Here is a 19,054-nt window from a genome sequence, read left to right as displayed (position 1 = left end):
GTCAATGAAAAAGTTTCTTACAAATGTCAATGAAAAACTAAAACGATAGTTTAGAAAAAAAACAATAAACGATTGGTTGTGCCAAATTTTTACTAATCGAATTCCGAAAAAACTAATATTCTGGTTGAATTGGGATCGCTGTTGGTTCCGTGTAGTCCTACGTCAAAAAGGTTATTCGTGGAAACGGTTCGCGGTATTCCAAAAAAAAAAACTCTTTGGACTACAGTTTCAGAATAGCTGCTAGAGAATCTTCATTGTTATATCTGGCACATATTTTACACTTTTAAATACAAATAGTATACACTAAGGTCTCTTTTTACACGGGGCTTACGTACCGTGTTAAAAAATCCGTGTAAAACAAAACCGTGTTAATTGAGAAAACCGTGGGAAAAATCGCTTGAAAAAATGGGCGTAATAATTCCAAAAACCCGTAGATTTGATTATTTGATTGCTTTTGCTACTTCATAATAAGAACTGAAATCTAGTCATCGTTGATAAAACATATTGGATTGGATTTGATAAATTAAAAATAGAACACTTAGGAGTTGCGTTGTCTGGTAGGCAAACTAATCTAAATGGCTCATGCCTTTTGTATAATGCTTTACGAGTTTTCAATAGAACTCTAATACGTTGGTACAAATTAGAACGTTCGACTAAAGAAAGAAGTTTCACTACAAATAAAGCTTGAGAAAAAGATCTTTTCAATTCCAAAGGTTCGATGTGTAGTAAACACTAACGATCTTAATAGTCATTTTTAACTAAACTGAGTGGGAAGACATGGGTATTGGATGAAGATCTATGTACGCAGCGACAGAATTGAAGAATCCATAGAGATTCATAATACTACTAGAGCTATATCATTCAAAGTGATATAAAATACTGTACTGCGCCAAATGATGAAGAGTTGAAGAGATTAGTAAATTCGACTAGTTCTTCAACTCTACGAAATTTTTTATGGTATCAATGATGATACTGACAATATATCATACACCACGACTGTCGTTTAATTTACGACTGAAGATTCGAAGTCTGATTAATCATTTTATGGAACGATAGTCAATACTCCCGTGAATTGTGGAATGAAAGATTTTTGTTAACTTTCGGACTTTAAATTAGCTCTCATAATCGCTTTCTTACAGACAACCTGTTTCATTTTATTGTACTCAGCATCTATTGTCGATGGAAAAAAGTCTTATCGTCCCTCAGATTCGTTTCGCGTAACATTTGCCGGATCTGCATTGCCTAGCCATGTCTATATCGATAAAATTCGTCTTCCTGTTCGGCTTTTCGTACCGCATGTTATGAATTGCACGAACTGTAAAAAATTCGGACATACAGCTACTTACTGTAGTAATAAGTCCAAATGTATCAAATGTCAAGGGCCTCATAAGGATAATCTTTGCGATAAAGATGTTGAAAAATGTGTTTATTGTGGGGAAAGCCCTCATGATGATCTTTCAGTGTGCGCTGCATTTAAGCTGCGTAAAGACAAAATGAAGCTTTCTTTAAAAGCACGGTCTAAGCGCACATATGCAGAAATGCTCAAAACGGTCATACATGTCTCCCCTTTGGAAACCGAAAACGGTTTTTCAAATCTTGCGGAGCCAGAGGAATCTGACTCTGACGGAAATAGTGAAGATACCTCGTTTGTCACTCCTCAAGGGTCTGTTAAGAGGAGATTAACAAACCACAAAATACCAAAAAAGACACCTAAAATTATACCTTCAAAAAAAGATCCCCGTGTTAAAGCTAAAAAGCCAAATTTAAAACCAAAAACTGTGCCTCCTGGTTTGTCAAATTCACAAACCAATCCAGGAACTAGCTCAAGAAAAGACAATAATCCAGTGGGCTCCATTTCACATTCACCAACAGGATTACTGAAATTTTCGGAAATTGTAGAATGGATTTTCGCTGCATTCAATATTTCTGAACCTCTAAAGACCATCATAACAGCATTCCTTCCAATAGCTAGAACTTTTTTGAAACAGTTATCAGCTCAATGGCCAGCTCTTTCAGGTTTTGTATCATTTGATGGATAATTTATCATCCGCCGCAAATGATTCAATCACTGTCCTGCAGTGGAATTGTCGAAGCATCATGCCAAAACTTGATTCATTTAAAGTTTTGTTGCATAGTCAAAAATGTGATGTATTTGCTTTGTGCGAAACATGGCTTACATCAAACATAGCCTTAAATTTTAATGACTTTAACATTATACGTCTCGACAGAGACTCCCCGTATGGTGGAGTGCTTTTAGGAATTAAGAAATGTTATTCCTTTTATAGATTAAACATTCCTTCGACTTCTAGTATAGAAGTTGTTGCTTGTCAAATAAACATTAAAGGAAAGGACATTTGCATTGCTTCGGTATATATTCCTCCAAGAGCTCAAGTTGGACAACGACAGCTTAATGAAATTGTCGAAGCCCTTCCTGCTCCACGTTTGATTTTAGGAGATTTCAATTCGCACGGAATGATGTGGGGTTCCGTTTACAATGATAGCAGATCATCTCTAATATATAATATTTGCGACAATTTTAGCATGACGGTACTAAATATGGGTAGCATGACACGGATCCCAAGACCTCCTGCACGTCCAAGTGCATTAGATTTATCTCTTTGTTCGACTTCAATTCGACTAGATTGCACCTGGAAAGTATTTCCTGATTTACATGGTAGCGATCATTTACCAATCATCATCTCAATTAGCAGTAACAAAGGCATTGCTAATTCAGTTAATATTCCATATGATTTGACAAAAAATATTGACTGGATTAAATACCAAAGTAATATTTCAAGTGTCTTAACTTCAATGGAAGAGCTTCCCCCACTTGAAGAATATGACTTCCTCGTTTGTTCGATTCTGGAGGCCGCAGAACAAGCCCAAACCAAACGATTTCTTGGTCCATCGTCTAACAGAAGACCTCCAAATCCTTGGTGGGACAAAGAGTGCTCAGATGCTAAACACGCGAAACAAAATGCTTTCAAGACGTTTTTAAAACGAGGAGGAGGAACTCCTCAGAATTTTGAAAAATTCTTGGTTTTAGAAACCAAGTACAAGAACATACTTCGGGTTAAGAAATGCAGCTATTGGAGACATTTTGTGGAAGGTTTGTCAAGAGAAACCTCAATGAGCACTCTTTGGAATACGGCCAGACGAATGAGGAATCGTAACGTAGGAAATGAGAGTGAGGAGTACTCGAATCGATGGATATTTGATTTTGCGAGGAAAGTTTGTCCAGATTCCGTTCCTACGCATAGCATTGTTAGGGAGTCTTCTTCAAATGATGATTCCATTGATAGCCCCTTTTCAATGATGGAATTTTCCATAGCACTCATGTCTTGTAACAATAACGCTCCTGGATTGGACAGAATTAAATTCAACTTGGTGAAGAATCTGCCCGACCTCGCAAAAAGACGTTTGTTGGAATTGTTCAACAAGTTTCTTGAGCAAAATATTGTTCCACCTGACTGGAGACAAGTGAAAGTTATCGCCATTCAAAAGCCGGGGAAACCAGCTTCCAATCACAACTCATATAGACCCATTGCGATGTTGTCCTGCATCAGAAAATTGTTCGAAAAAATTATTCTACGACGTCTCGACACTTGGGTCGAGACGAACGGTTTGTTGTCAGATACTCAGTTTGGCTTCCGTAGAAATAAAGGGACGAATGATTGCCTTGCATTACTTTCGTCTGACATCCAAATTGCCTTCGCTCAAAAGCAACAAATGGCATCTGTATTTTTAGACATTAAAGGAGCATTTGATTCAGTTTCCATTGATGTTCTTTCAGACAAGCTCCACCAACATGGACTCCCAGCGGTTATAAATAATTATTTGCACAACCTTTTGTCAGAGAAACGCATGCATTTTTCACATGGCGATTTGGCAACAATCAGAATTAGCTACATGGGTCTCCCGCAAGGCTCATGCCTCAGTCCGCTCCTCTATAATTTTTACGTGAATGACATTGACAGCTGTCTAGTAACCCCATGTACACTAAGACAATTGGCAGATGATGGCGTGGTTTCAGTTACTGGATCCAAAGCTATTGATCTGCAAAAACCATTGCAAGATACCTTAGATAAATTGTCCGTTTGGGCTGTTCATCTTGGTATCGAATTCTCTGCGGAGAAAACAGAGCTGGTCGTCTTTTCAAAAAAGCATGATCCCGCGCAACTTCAGCTTCATATGATGGGAAGAATAATCGAACAGGTTTTGACTTTCAAATACCTCGGGGTGTGGTTTGATTCCAAATGCACGTGGGGAGGACACATTAGGTATCTGATAACGAAATGCCAACAAAGAGTAAATTTTCTTCGAACAATAACAGGGTCTTGGTGGGGTGCTCATCCGCAAGATCTAATAAAATTGTATCAGACAACGATACTTTCAGTGATGGAATATGGATGCGTTTGTTTTCGTTCCGCTGCAAATTCTCATATTATCAAACTTGAGCGAATTCAGTACCATTGTTTGCGAATTGCTTTAGGCTGCATGCATTCGACACATACAATGAGTCTTGAAGTTCTGGCGGGAGTTCTTCCATTAAAAGATCGATTTTGGGAGCTTTCATCACGCCTGCTAATAAGATGTGATGTGCTGAATCCCATGGTAATTAATAATTTCGAACGACTAGTCGAGCTTCGATCTCAAACAAAATTCATGACAGTATATTTTAACCATATGTCACAGGAAATCAACCCTTCAAGATATATTCCTATCCGTGTCAGCCTCCTAAATGTACCTGACTCAACTTTATTTTTCGACACATCCATGCAGCGCGAAGTGCGTGGAATCCCGGACCACCTACGCTCTATGGAAATCCCAAAAATATTTTCAAGTAAGTTCAGGCATATTAACTCTGAGAAAATGTTTTACACGGACGGATCGCGAATGGAAGAAGCGACAGGGTTTGGTATGTTCAACAATAATGTTTCGGCCTCATTCAAGCTTCAAGAACCTGCATCTGTTTATATAGCAGAGTTAGCAGCAGTTCATTATAGCTTGAATGTAATCGTCACATTATCTCCAAACCATTATTTCCTCTTCACAGATAGTCTGAGTGCAATTGAAGCCATTCGCTCAAACGCTGCTGGCAAAAATGAACCGTTTTTCTTGGGTAAAATAAAACAGTGTCTGAACGACATATTGAATAATAATTATCTAATCACAATAGTTTGGGTTCCGGCTCATTGCTCCATTCCAGGCAATGAAAGAGCCGATATTTTAGCCAAACGTGGTGCTATTGAGGGTGAAATTTATGAGAGACCGATTGCTTTCAACGAATTCTATAGCGCGTCTCGCCAAAGAACACTTGCCAGCTGGCAAGCTTCTTGGGATAAAGATGATCTGGGTCGGTGGATGCACTCAATTATTCCTAAAATATCGACAAAGGCATGGTTCAGGGGACTGGATGTGAGTAGAGATTTCATTCGTGTGATGTCCAGACTCATGTCCAATCACTACACGTTAGATGCACATCTCCTTCGAATTGGACTTTCCGAGACTAATCATTGTGCTTGCGGCGAAGGTTACCGCGATATTGACCATGTTGTTTGGACATGCGTGGAGTTTCGTGATGTCAGATCTCAACTAATAAATTCCTTGCGTACCCAAGGTAGACTATCCAATGTCCCAGTTCGCGACATTCTTGCTTGTCGTGACCTTCCATACATGAAACTTCTTTATCATTTCATTAAATCCATCGGAGTTCCAATTTAAATTTTATTTTATGTTAAACTGTTTTCTCTTCCATGAGTTCAACCAATAGCCAACTATAGGATATTGAATATAAGTGGTGAACTGATACAAACAATCCTGAAATAGTTATAAGATCATGTACAAAATAAATGTATTTTATTTAATGTAATTAAAATAGCAACTCGCTTGATAAAAACAGTGTTTAGATTAACTAATGAGTACCAACATACTAATATGATATTCGAAATGTATTAGGTTTAAACTACTATGTATTGTGGATGCCACGGCGAAGAAAAACTTATGTATATTGCCTATGAAATAAACGTATTTATGAAAAAAAAAAAACCTGTTTCATTTTGCTTTTAAATTTTTTCTCAAAAAAATATGACAGAGTACTTTTTAAACTGTCATCAGAAACCGTGTTAATTGCGAAAATCACGTAAATAAAAACCGTATTAATTCCGGAATTCGTGTTCAAAAAGCCGTTTTTATCTTTCAAATTTTGTTTGTGTTGGGAATTGAAAGTCAGCCCCGCACTGAAATGAAAATCTTATTTATATTCATTAGATTTGTCATATGAATCATATGCAGAATATAATTCATAGAAATTATATGGAAACTTATAATCTTTATTAATCTTTTATATAATTTATTTAATGTGTACGTCAAATCTAAATGGACGTTATCATAATGAAAGTTATAAAATTATCCCATATAATTTATATGGAAATCCGATGGAAGTCGTGAATCGTACTGCTTGAAGCTGAAGAAATAGTTGTGTCTCCGATATTCATCAACTGCTCCAGACCATTTTTTTTTTCAGGAAGTTCCGCATCTCAATGTAATTTTAAATCGCTGACAAGACAGCTCATCCAACTTCGTTCAAGGATATGCCTTAACGGACCATGAAATATATATCCGGTACATTTCATTACTCTATCTGTCTAGTAAGATTCATTTTTATTTTCAGTCTCGGGATCTCTCTTCTTTTTCGCAAATATCATGAGGTGCTCCCTTACCGAACGGAATACTAGTAAAGCTTGAATCCTCAAAGAAAAGTAGTAGTTGGCGATTATCTGCTATTCGTATGAGCTCTATTTAAAGTTATATATATATATATATATATATATATATATATATATATATATATATATATATATATATATATATATATATATATATATATATATATATATAAATTTTTTAAAACTAGTCATATGGTATATATGAACCTATCTAAATAAAATCGAAGTGAATATTATATGCGCTTCATAAATTGTTCCAATGTATGTTGTGCGGATATCTAGTAATGGTTATAAGACGCGCCAATCAATTTGACTCAGACTGGAAATTTCATTCGTTATATGGAAATCCTGTAAAAATAACGTTAAGAAGAGTTTTATGTTTCATAAGATTATCTCATATATTTGACATGATGTTGAACACATCTTGTAACTATTATTGGAAATGCTAATAGTGCAAAATCATTAGGATATCATATAATGTGAAAAAGAAAATTGAGCTCAGTGCGGTATTTCGATCCGAGAAGTGGCCAACTTTTGCCAGGGACATTCTTGCTAGTCGTACAAATTCAGGAAACATTCTAACCTGCACACGAAGCAGAATTCCGTGGCCGAAAATCGTACAAAGTTTTTGTACAACCATGTCGATAACAAAACATTCGTCAAACTCGATTTTAAGTAGGTAGCTTTTTGACAAGTTCACAAAGATGGTCAGAAGGAATGTCAATCATGTCCGATCAACAAAATTAAATGAGGTTACGGGGTAAACTCTACACTCTAATTTTCTTTAGCGGGTAATTCGGTGGGTATGTATGGTAATTCTGAACAGTGATCTTTGATTACTTCGCATTTAACTGTAACTGTTTAACGCGAACTACTGGTCCCAGCCTTCACAAAGACTTCACTTTGCTTACTCATAATCGAAAATGGTCTAATTTGCAATTTCATTCGAGGAGTTCGTTTTCGAGGAGACGTTATGCAACCACTCTTAAAAAATCATTATTTTTCTGTTGGTTTGGAACACATGCATCGATCTATTGAAATTTTACCATGTTCCCAGAAACGACGCTCCGCACCTTCCGCCGAAGACACCGGTATAGTTTCGGAACAACGCACTCATTGATTCGGTGCCGGACATCTGACCGATCGTGGACGGATTTCGACGCATGTAGTCCATCGCGTCGCGCATTGTCAGCTTAGAATAAGTTTCTAAAATTTTTGGTTCAGGGCCCTGTGCAAAAAAAAACGAATATTAGAATCTGTGGTTTAGAACCGTGAAAACCGATAATGCGACGCACCTGTAAATTTTTAATTAAGTACGGACGAATGAACCTATTGTCAAACCGTTTAAACTTATCCCTAATGTTGTAATTTCCAGTTTTCCCCACTATATCCTCAACACCTGCCATCATATGGTCCATGAACTGTAACAACATCATCGGAAGATTAGCAGCAATCCTATTAAAAAGCGATTTTCATCATACCCGTTCGTGGATTCGCTCATTCATTGTCGGTTTCCGCTTGCTAGAACGTTTTACGTTCAGAATTTTGACTAGCGGTTTGATGGTAATGCCTTGCAGGAACACAGTGAAGTAGATGACGGCGATGGTGGTCGTTACAAACATCGGCTGCAGCGGAATGTGGTCCTGGGAGACTAGCAACACTAAAGCGAAAGCCACCGCACCGCGGAGTCCTGGTATGAAAACATGAAAGAAAAAAAAATAGAATAACAAATTGCTCCTGTGTCCTTTGCTAGGGAGAATTGACATACCTCCATAGGACATAACGAATTGATCTACTTTTGATAGTTTGTGTATCCTGAATCGGTTCGCCAGTGCTGATAATAGGAGGACACCTGCAAAAAATCGATAAGAATGAAAAAACTATCGATGCAAACACAGCGCTGGTTGGTCAAACAACGAACACTTACCGATAATTCTAAAAACGGAACAGAACACTATCGTCAGCAGCACGAACCACGTGTTCCAGATATGCCGATTATTGACCGTGGCTACGCCCAGAAACATGAATATGATCGTTTCGGATGAAGACGACAGCATTTTGAGTGCGTATTTGATGGTGGTATGGGATTTATGCGAAACGTTCTGCTCGACGTAGTTCTTCATCGTAATACCACAGAATGTGATGCTGAAAAGTGACGAGAATGAGGTAAGATTTATAACTGAAGGAATCTGTTTCTAGATGCAATACAACACTTACGCCAGGATGCCGCTCATGTGGAAAATCTCCGCATTCAGGTACGCCAGATAGGCCATCACGAAGATGAAAATCGGTTCGATTACTCGCACGTGATCAGTGAAGCGAGTGACGAGTCCGGTTAGGAAGCCCCAGATCACACCTGCACCGGCAATAGTTTTTAATAAGTTAAACTGTGAACAGAAATCGAACCATCCATTTCGCATACTAACCGATAACGGTGCCACCGAGGGCAACCACAAAGAACGAAGCAACACCCGAAACGATATCGATTACTTCAATATTTTGCGTGCCAATCTCGTTGTACGACTCGAACATGTGATACATCACAACCTGTTCCGGAACGGTGAAAAAATAAATAATTAATGGCCAGGGATTCAGGGAGGGTCGCGCTGTAGTGGAGTGCTGTCTGTTGTAAATAGGTTTATAAATTAAGCCATTATGTATTAATCAAACGTTCAGCACCGGGCGGGAAAAGCCGGCAACGTAAGCTGATCTGTTTACTGTGCCTAGCACAACAGGAAAGAGCAGTATGCAGCTACTACAAATTAAAGAGAACTCTAAGCAGACGTTTTAAATTATATGCTAAGAATAAGTGTATGTATTTATGATTGAATGAAGACGTCTAGCAGTATTCCATTATAACTTCCTAGCCCGTTTCTATTTTTCATCTCAATCAACTAAACACTTCACCTAGCCCGAACGGTGGTGGGTACAGATCTCATTCTCAGCCTGAAGACTCGACTTACCGTGACAGCATCGTTTAGTAACGATTCGCCAAACACGACAATGTACAGTACTTCATTGACGTGGATTTCCTCAAACACCGCCAACACCGCCACCGGGTCGACAGCCGAGATGAGAGAGGAAAACAAAAATACGTGCAAAAATGGAAGATCGACTCCAAAAATACCAGTTAATCCGCACGCCCACAACGAAACACCTGCGAATAAAGAGTTGGAAGCGGTAGAAAGTGCGTTAGTCAAAGCATCTCGAACCTGGCTAGGAGCTTTTCCGCTCACAATAGGGAAAACTTACCAATGGTAGCAATATTGAATATTGTACCGATCACAGCCATTAATAGGATAGTGCCCATGTTGTCAAAAAACATACGGTTTGGCATAAAATAACCCGCATCGAGGATGATGGGGGGTAACATGTAAAAGAAGAATGTGTTTGGCGTCAGTGGCGACACGTGCAGATTGGTGGCGTACCGCAGCAACACCCCGATTATGACCCCCACCACGATCAGCAGACAGGATTCGGGGAATATTTTACTCAACTTTGGCGTCATGTGGAAGCCTGTAAGAAAAAGAAAAAGAAGAAATTACATGTGTCGGTTAGGTCAATGCTTCACGTTTGACTGAAAGGATATTGAATCTTAATACTACACCACAATAACTCTGGACCGGAATTCATTTTGAACTATACAGCAAAAAACCCGATTCCGTTGCCATGATTAAAAACCAATCAAGGCGTGAAGCCATGATAATTATTCATGAGTTTATTATGAAAATGATCCAAATGAAGAGCTTTAATGTGTTCTTTAATGAAGATTAATCATGCGTCGGAAAATGCGTTACTTTCGGAGTGTATTTCATTAAACATTCTAAACTCTAATTTTCTTCTCGAATATCACTTTGAACCTTCTGAGTCAAGTAATAATGTAATTGATTGTGTGCTAGATTAATGGAACAGGCGAAATGCAGATATCCGAAGACAGCACTCCCTGAAATGCTTACTTAGTAATGAGAAATATCCATCTAATAAATATAAGTTATTTGCTTTTTTCTGCAAATTTTTACAATATGAAATGAATATTTGGATAGATATTCTAGATTGAATCAGTGATAAATATTACTATGCAACTATGCAATGTTTTAACAAGTACTAAAACAAACATCATAACATTGCTATTAACAACAATAATGTTTCGGTCTCATTTAGGCTTCAAGAACCTGCATCTGTTTATATAGAAGAGTTAGCAGCAGTTCATTACAGTTTGAGTGTAATCGTCACATTATCTCCAAACCATTATTTTCTTTTCACAGATAGTCTGAGTGCAATTAAAGCCATTCGCTCAAACGCTGCTGGCAAAAATGAACCTTTTTTCTTGGGCAAAATAAAACCGTTCCTGAACGTCATATTGAATAATAATTATCAAATCACAATAGTTTGGGTCCCGGCTCATTGCTCCATTTCAGGCAATGAAAGAGCCGATATTTTAGCCAAACGTGGTGCTATTGAGGGTGAAATCCATGAGACACCGATTGCTTTCAACGAATTCTATAGCGCGTCTCGCCAAAGAACAGCCAGCTGGCAAGCTTCTTGGGATAAAGATGATCTGGGTCGGTGGATGCAATCAATTACTCCTAAAATATCGACAAAGGCATGGTTCAGGAGACTGGATGTGAGTAGAGATTTAATTCGTGTGATGTCCAGACTCATGTCCAATCACTACACGTTAGATGCACATCTCCTTCGAATTGGACTTTCCGAGACTAATCATTGTGCTTGTGGCGAAGGTTACCGCGATATTGACCATGTTGTTTGGACATGCGTGGAGTATCGTGATGTCCGATCTCAACTAATAAATTCCTTGCGTACCCAAGGTAGACTATCCAATGTCCCAGTTCGCGACATTCTTGCTTGTCGTGACTTTCCTTACATGAAACTTCTTTATTATTCCATTAAGTCCATAGGAGTTCCAATTTATATTTTATTTTATGTTAGATTGTTTTCTCTTCCATGAGTTCAATCAATAGCCAGCTATCTTATATTAAATAAAAGTGATAAACTGATACAAACAAACCTGAAATAGTTATAAGATCATGTACAAAATAAATGTATTTCATTTAATGTAATTTATAATAGCAACTCGCTTGATAAAAACAGTGTTTAGATTAACTAATGAATACCAACATACTAATATGATATTCGAAATGTATTAGGTTTGAAGTACTATGTATTGTGGATGCCACGGCGAAGAAAAACTTATGTATATTGCCTATGAAATAAACGTATTTATGAAAAAAAAAAAGCAAGCTTCAAGTTATTCAAAGATGTTTCTGTGAGATTCTTAGGATGCATACTATGAGCAGCATCCGAGTTGAAGTTTTACGAAACCTCAAGGAGATATTCCTGACAAATAAAACCAAAAAATAAAATAGATATTTTTCACTTCGTAAAACGATATCTGATCAGGCAAGCGATTTGAAGCTACGGTCAAAAGTCTAAATTTTTTGTTACAAATAAATCTACGAATTCGAAGTTCTTCAAGAAAAAGTAACTGATAAATCAGGTTTGATCCTCCTTTCCTCCAATAGTGTTCTTTGTCAATTGAATGAAAGCTACGATGTTTGGGCATAAACATATGAGAAATATACATATTGAAACAGTTTTGATTCTGCCGTTTGTATTGACGGTTTGAAATTTGAAACACTCAACACTGTAATTTCGGAACCGGAAGGATCCGAATGGAAATCACACCTCCGGAACTAGGTGCCCCCATTCATCCAACTGATAAACGAAAACCATAAGTTAGAATAAAATTTGCTGCTTTGCTAGATCCAAGGGTTAAATGGAAATATGTGCATTCGCTTCAAGTTTTCGCGTTGCTATAATTTTTATACTAACATGGCGACTCTACAATGTTCCAGAAGATGGCGAAACCGATCTCAACTTAGGCTCTTTTGGAAGCTGCTCATAGATCTTTGATCAAGGCTGACACTTCTGTGTAAGTGACGTAACCGACAAACCGCACTTTTTTCATTCTATTCAATTTTCTCGTTTCAATTGTGGATATTTTCGATTCCTGGAATTTTATCGAATAAGCGACGTAAGCATCAAAACATAATTTTAAGAATTATATGAAACAATCTGGAAGTACAGTTCGCTTTCACATCTCATCCATGTCAATTAGTAAAACAAAACCATTATGCTGGGGACGGAAGAAACCAGGTACAGTATTGTGTAGTGAACAATAGAACGATCTTGAAATGAGTGAACAAACCGAACAAAAGCTACCACCACCACTATGGAAGAATACAATTATTGTTGACTTCAGGCAGTGCAAAATTCGACCTTCGATACAAGAAGGTTTGCTTAAGGAGCTAATGCATCTTGATATTAAACGTGTGCATTCACTTCAACGCGACAAGACAAATAATGTTGTTAACATCCAGTTTTATAAAGAGTTGGATGCAATTCAATTAGTTAAAGACAATAAAAATGTGCACCATGTGGAGCACGAAAACCTTAAGTACAACATTCCATTATATATGGAAGATAGTGCTATAGAAGTGCGTGTGCATGATCTACCCTAAAGCATCTGCGATCCTTATATTCGCAAAACTATGTCCCAGTATGAAGAGATTCTTTCCATCGAAAAATAAAAGTGGAAGAACTTTTTCCCCGGTATGCTAAATGGCGTACGTTTAGAAGAAGAAGACTTTTCCTTCTTATGTGATTTTCGGCCATGATACAAGGGTTCCGTGCATATCACTTGTTACCTATGACAATCAGAAGGCCACATGTCAATATTGTCATAAAGCTTTTCAGTATGGTACAGGACAAGAAGACATCTTCACCAAAGGACAACAGCGCTCCCTTCGCACCAAACCCAAAAAAATCAAGTACATCGGAGACAGCTACCAAAAACAATGAAGCATCCTCCTCAAAGAAACCTATAGTCGCAACTCATGCAGAACAAGGTACACCAGCTGCATCTAAAAAAGAAACAAACACCTGGGCAAATAAAAGCAACAACGATGATTCCACCAACAACAGTGACCCCGAACCAATGGATGGCAGCAAGAATAGCAAACCATTGCTCCCCCTTAAATGCTGGATAGTAATGAAAACGCCTCTCCTCCAAGGAAAAGGAGACAACTTGATCCAGCCAAAAGAAAAAAATATTTTTTTATTAGTGTTAAATGGCCACGTTAAGCTTAAGTGCATATGAGCCGAAATAAAAAATCCAAATGAAAAAAAAATATATCTGGAAGTTTTTTTTTTATTCAAGAATATAATATTTAAGGCACACTGCTTAAGCTCTAAGATGCCAAGGGCTTTTACTAATTTAAAATTTACGACTAACTTAAAACTAGGGTTGTATCATTAAGTAATGTCGTATTTGGGTCGCAGTGGTTGACTTTGGCAGATCCAGCCTTCATGTGGTGATCGGCCGGTGAATTGAATATTTCATGAGAGTCTTCCATATGGCGTTGGTGAATATTCATGTTGGCCGCATTCTTCGGTCCGTGTGGGTCCGCGGGAAACACCCCCAGGTTACGAATACCCGGCGGGTGGCCCGCATGCTGTTGATAAGTTTCCGTGGGCGATGATGGTGTTGTTACAGAAGAAAATGAAAAAAAAATATAGCGAAGTAAATATTGCGGAAAACGGAGTAAAAAGGGGATATGGGAATGAAATGACTAAAACGACAGAGATCTAATTAGTTGACATCGAGATGGTGAAGAGACGGGGAGGGGGGAAGCGAAGGTTAGTGACAGCAAAAAGATCTTGTTAGTTCCGATGAAGATGGTGGACAGATGAGGAATCGGGATAATCGGCGGAAGTTAGTGTCGAACCTGCAGTTGAGAAATAATTCTTAGCCACAGTTGAAACAACGTCGATAAATAGGAGGAACTTTCTAAGCCAGATGTAACAGATTACACTTGTATATTAATGTGTTTGAGAAACTGGTATATGAGAAGCATATATGAACTATCCCGACTCGCCAACACATCCCGAACCGGAACCTCAGGCGGTCTACCTCGGGCCCTGAGGGATTCCAGTAGCTTCGACCTGGCGTCGCGATACTCTACGCACGACCACACGACATGCTCGATGTCCTGATAACCGTCGCCACAGGTGCAGAGCCCGTTCTCCACGATCCCGATACGCCGGAGATGTGCGTTGAATGTATAGTGATTTGACATGAGTCGTGACATAACGCGAATGAAATCACGACTCACGTTCATCCCCTTGAACCAAGGTTTCGTCGATACCTTAGGGATAATGGAGTGTAGCCATCGTCCCAGTTCGTCATTGCTCCATGAAGTTTGCCAACTTTCGAGAGTTTTCTGACGAGAGATACTGAAAAATTCATTGAAGCAGATTGGTCTTTCGTAAATATCACCTTCTAATGCGCCCACCTTAGCCAATGAGTCTGCCTTTTCATTGCCCGGAATAGAACAATGCGAAGGGACCCAGACTAACGATATTAAATAAGACCGTTCAGATAAAGTACTCAAATGTTCCCGTATTTTCCCCAGGAAATATGGGGGATACTTTCCTGGCTTCATTGCCCGGAGAGCTTCTATTGAGCTTAGACTGTCCGTGACAATGAAGTAATGGTCTTTGGGCAAGGTTTCAATGATCTCGAGGGTGTACTGAATAGCAGCTAATTCTGCGACGTAAACTGAAGCCGGATCACTGAGTTTGTAAGAAGCGGTGATGTTTTGATTGAAGCAGCCGAAGCCTGTGGACTTGTTAAAGTTTGATCCGTCAGTGTAAAACACCTTTTCACAGTTGACTGTTCTAAATTTATTATAAAAAAGATTTGGGGCCACTTGAGGGTGCACGTGAGCCGGAATTCCACGAATTTCTTTTCTCATGGATGTGTCGAAAAACACAGTAGAATCAGAAGTATCCAAGAAATGAGCACGGTTGGAAACAAACGAAGAAGGATTAATATTCTGAGCCATGTAATCAAAATACAAGGACATAAAACGGGTTTGAGAATTAAGCTCAACTAACCTTTCGAAATTTTCAATCACCAGAGGATTCAAAATGTCGCATCGAATGAGCAAACGATATGAGAGATCCCAGAACCGTTTTTTCAATGGGAGAACACCCGCCAGCACTTCGAGGCTCATCGTATGAGTCGATTGCATGCAACCCAAGGCAATACGCAAACAACGATACTGAATTCTTTCCAGCATGATGAAATGAGTGTTCGTCGCGGATCGGAAGCAAAAGCATCCGTATTCCATCACGGACAATATCGTTGTTTGGTACAGCCTGATCAGGTCTCCTGGATGGGAACCCCACCACGACCCGGTTATTTTACGAAGAAAGTTGATTCTTTGTTGGCATTTTCTTTTCAGATACCTAATGTGACATCCCCAGGTGCCTTTGGAGTCGAACCAGACCCCGAGATATTTAAATGTGAAGACCTGAGCTATGGTTTCACCCCCTAGTTGAAGCTGTAATTGTGCTGGTTCTCGCTTTCTCGAAAATACAACCAGCTCAGTTTTCTCCGTAGAGAATTCGATACCCATTTGAAGAGCCCATGTGGATAAGTTGACAAGAGTATCTTGTAACGGCCCTTGCAGATCGCCAGCTTTGGGTCCTATAATAGACACAACGCTGTCGTCGGCAAGTTGTCTTAGCGTGCAAGATGTGTTGATACATTTATCGATGTCGTTTACGTAAAAATTGTATAGAAGGGGGCTTAAGCATGAGCCCTGAGGAAGACCCATGTAACTGAATCGTATTGTCGACAAATCACCATGCGCGAAGTACATGTGTTTCTCAGACAATAGATTATGTAAAAAGTTGTTCAAAACTGGCGAAAGACCATGCTGATGCAGCTTCTCAGATAGGATATTTATAGAAACTGAGTCAAAAGCCCCCTTAATGTCTAGGAAAACTGACGCCATTTGTTCTTTACGAGCAAATGCCATTTGAATTTCTGTTGAGAGCAACGCAAGACAATCGTTCGTTCCTTTACCCCTGCGGAAACCAAATTGTGTATCTGAAAGTAAGCCATTAGTTTCGACCCAATTGTCTAGACGGAAGAGAATCATTTTTTCGAACAATTTCCGGATACAGGAAAGCATAGCAATCGGCCGATACGAATTGTGATCGGAGGCTGATTTTCCTGGTTTTTGAATGGCGATCACTTTCACTTGTCTCCAGTCATGTGGAACAATGTTGTCCTCAAGGAACTTATTGAATAAACTCAACAAGCGCCTTTTGGCGGGGTCTGGCAGATTTTTCAACAAGTTGAATTTTATTCTGTCTAATCCCGGGGCTTTATTGTTACATGACAAGAGTGCAAGTGAGAGCTCTACCATCGAAAACGGTGTTTCGTTTGTATTTGGTGTCGCGGCGCGGGTGATCTTCTGTTCCGGAACAGAGTCTGGGCATACTTTTTTAGCGAAATCGAATATCCAGCGGTTGGAATATTCCTCGCTTTCATTCGTGGTGTTATGATTGCGCATTCGTCGGGCTGTGTTCCAAAGAGTACTCATAGATGTTTCTTTCGTTAAGCCGTCTATAAACCGACGCCAGTAACCGCGTTTCTTGGCTCTAATCAAGTTCTTAGTTTTAACGTCTAACGCAGCGTAATTCCGGTAATTATCAGGTGTTCCATTTTTTTCTGAATATTTTATACGCGGAGGCTCTCTCCGCGTTTAAATTTGTGCACTCTTTGTCCCACCACGGGTTGGGAGGACGGATGTTAGTTTTCGCGCCGGGTACACGTTTCGTCTGAGCTTGAGTCGCGGTGTCGAGAATCAAGCCAGCCAAAAACGTGTACTCTTCCTCCGGAGGAAGTTGTTGAGTTCTTTCAAGTTTCTCAGATATCGAGGTCGCATAGCTATTCCAATCAATATTTCGTGTGAGGTCATACGAAACATTGATTGTCTTCGATGGTTTTGAGCCGCTGGTGATTGATATTACGATCGGTAGATGATCGCTACCGTGGGGATCAGGAATTACCTCCCACGTGCAATCCAACCGTAGCGATGTCGAGCAAAGGGATAAATCCAGCGCACTTGGTCTTGCTGGTGGTGCAGGAATCCGTGTCATTTCTCCCGTATTCAAGATTGTCATATTGAAGTTGTCGCAGATATCATGGATCATAGTTGATCTGTTATCATCGTGAAGACAGCCCCATCCCGTACCGTGTGAGTTAAAGTCTCCTAAAACCAACGTCGGTGCAGGAAGGAGCTCTACGATATCACTGAGCCACCGATGCCCAACCGCGGCTCTTGGGGAAATGTAGATGGAAGCAATGCAAAGGTCCTTACCTTTGATTGTAACATGACATGCGACAACTTCAATACCTGGTATCGAGGGGAGGTTAATGCGATAGAAAGAATAGCACTTTTTGATCCCCAAAAGTACTCCTCCATAGGGATTATCTCGATCCAGACGAATAATGTTAAAATCGTGAAAGTTTAAGGGTATTTCAGAAGTTAGCCAAGTTTCGCACAATGCAAATGCGTCACATTTCAGATTGTTTACTAGAAATTTAAATGAATCTATTTTTGGGATAATACTTCTGCAATTCCACTGTAAAACAGTGATTAGATCCGTGACCTCGGTGGATGATTTAGCCATCGAAAGATACAATCGCTGAAAGAAGGGGCCAATTTGCAGTCAACTGCTTCAAATATGTTTTTACTGTTGGCATGAAAGCAATTAAAATACTTCTAAGAGGGTCTGAAATATTGAAAGTTGTAAAAATCCAGTCCACAACATCAGAGAACTTTATAAGTCCAGCACCTAGTTGGTTCTCTGGTGGATTTTCAGGGACGCTTGGCGATTTTTTAGTCCCTGGAAGCGGTGGGAATTCCATCTCGGAATTGAGTTTTCCGAGACCAGGAGCTTTTTGCTTCGGTGATTTTTCCCGATTCCCGTTAGCTGTAACTTTTCGAAGCCCTTCGGAAGACACCTTCGAACCCTTACTAGGTAGCTTATGAGAAGATTTATTAATTCTTTTCCTACAGCTATGAGGGACCGCTGAAGATGGACCTTCCAAAGGGTCGTCAGAATCGCTCTCGTCAGTTGACAAGCAGGCATATGGATTCGTTGCCTGTTTAGGAGGGGTGGCACTCTTAACCATCTCGGCAAAGAAACGCTTGGAGTGTTCCTTCAGGGAACGCTTCATCCGATCTCCTCGCAGTTTGTAAGCGGGACAGTCAGAGAGGTCATGCGGACCCTCCTTACAGTAGAGACACTTTTCAGCATCCTTACCGCAAGAGCCGTCCGCATGAGCTTCCCCACAGTTAGCACAACGTGGCTTATTGCTGCAATGGGTAGCTGTATGCCCCAGTTGTTTGCAATTGGTACAATTCATTATCCGGGGTACAAATAAA

At 39.5% G+C, this 19,054-nt stretch overlaps 1 protein-coding gene across 21 annotated transcripts in view; it reads right to left on the bottom strand.

The window, feature by feature from the left end:
- LOC131427610 (sodium/hydrogen exchanger 3) overlaps window positions 1-19,054 on the bottom strand; it is a 238,500-nt gene that overhangs the window by 89,620 nt on the left and 129,826 nt on the right. For 18 of the 21 annotated variants that reach the window (XR_009229294.1, XR_009229293.1, XM_058590965.1 and 15 more), the window contains 9 exons: window positions 9,981-10,244; window positions 9,692-9,885; window positions 9,155-9,275; window positions 8,946-9,084; window positions 8,656-8,873; window positions 8,497-8,580; window positions 8,210-8,418; window positions 8,024-8,149; window positions 7,775-7,956 (listed from right to left, as the gene is read on the bottom strand). Coding sequence is in view for 19 of the 21 variants with exons in the window: in XM_058590965.1 (XP_058446948.1) it covers window positions 7,775-7,956; window positions 8,024-8,149; window positions 8,210-8,418; window positions 8,497-8,580; window positions 8,656-8,873; window positions 8,946-9,084; window positions 9,155-9,275; window positions 9,692-9,885; window positions 9,981-10,244 (1,537 nt within the window). In the remaining 2 variants the exon portion in view is untranslated. The remainder of the gene's footprint in view (window positions 1-7,774; window positions 7,957-8,023; window positions 8,150-8,209; window positions 8,419-8,496; window positions 8,581-8,655; window positions 8,874-8,945; window positions 9,085-9,154; window positions 9,276-9,691; window positions 9,886-9,980; window positions 10,245-19,054) is intronic. The other 3 variants (XM_058590967.1, XM_058590969.1, XM_058590979.1) reach the window with 1 other exon arrangement.

The sequence above is a fragment of the Malaya genurostris genome, chromosome 2 (genome assembly GCF_030247185.1).
Source record: "Malaya genurostris strain Urasoe2022 chromosome 2, Malgen_1.1, whole genome shotgun sequence".
Lineage (NCBI taxonomy): Eukaryota > Metazoa > Arthropoda > Insecta > Diptera > Culicidae > Malaya > Malaya genurostris.
The sequence above is the reverse complement of the archived record's forward strand: the minus strand, read 5'-3'. Positions and strand labels throughout refer to the sequence as shown.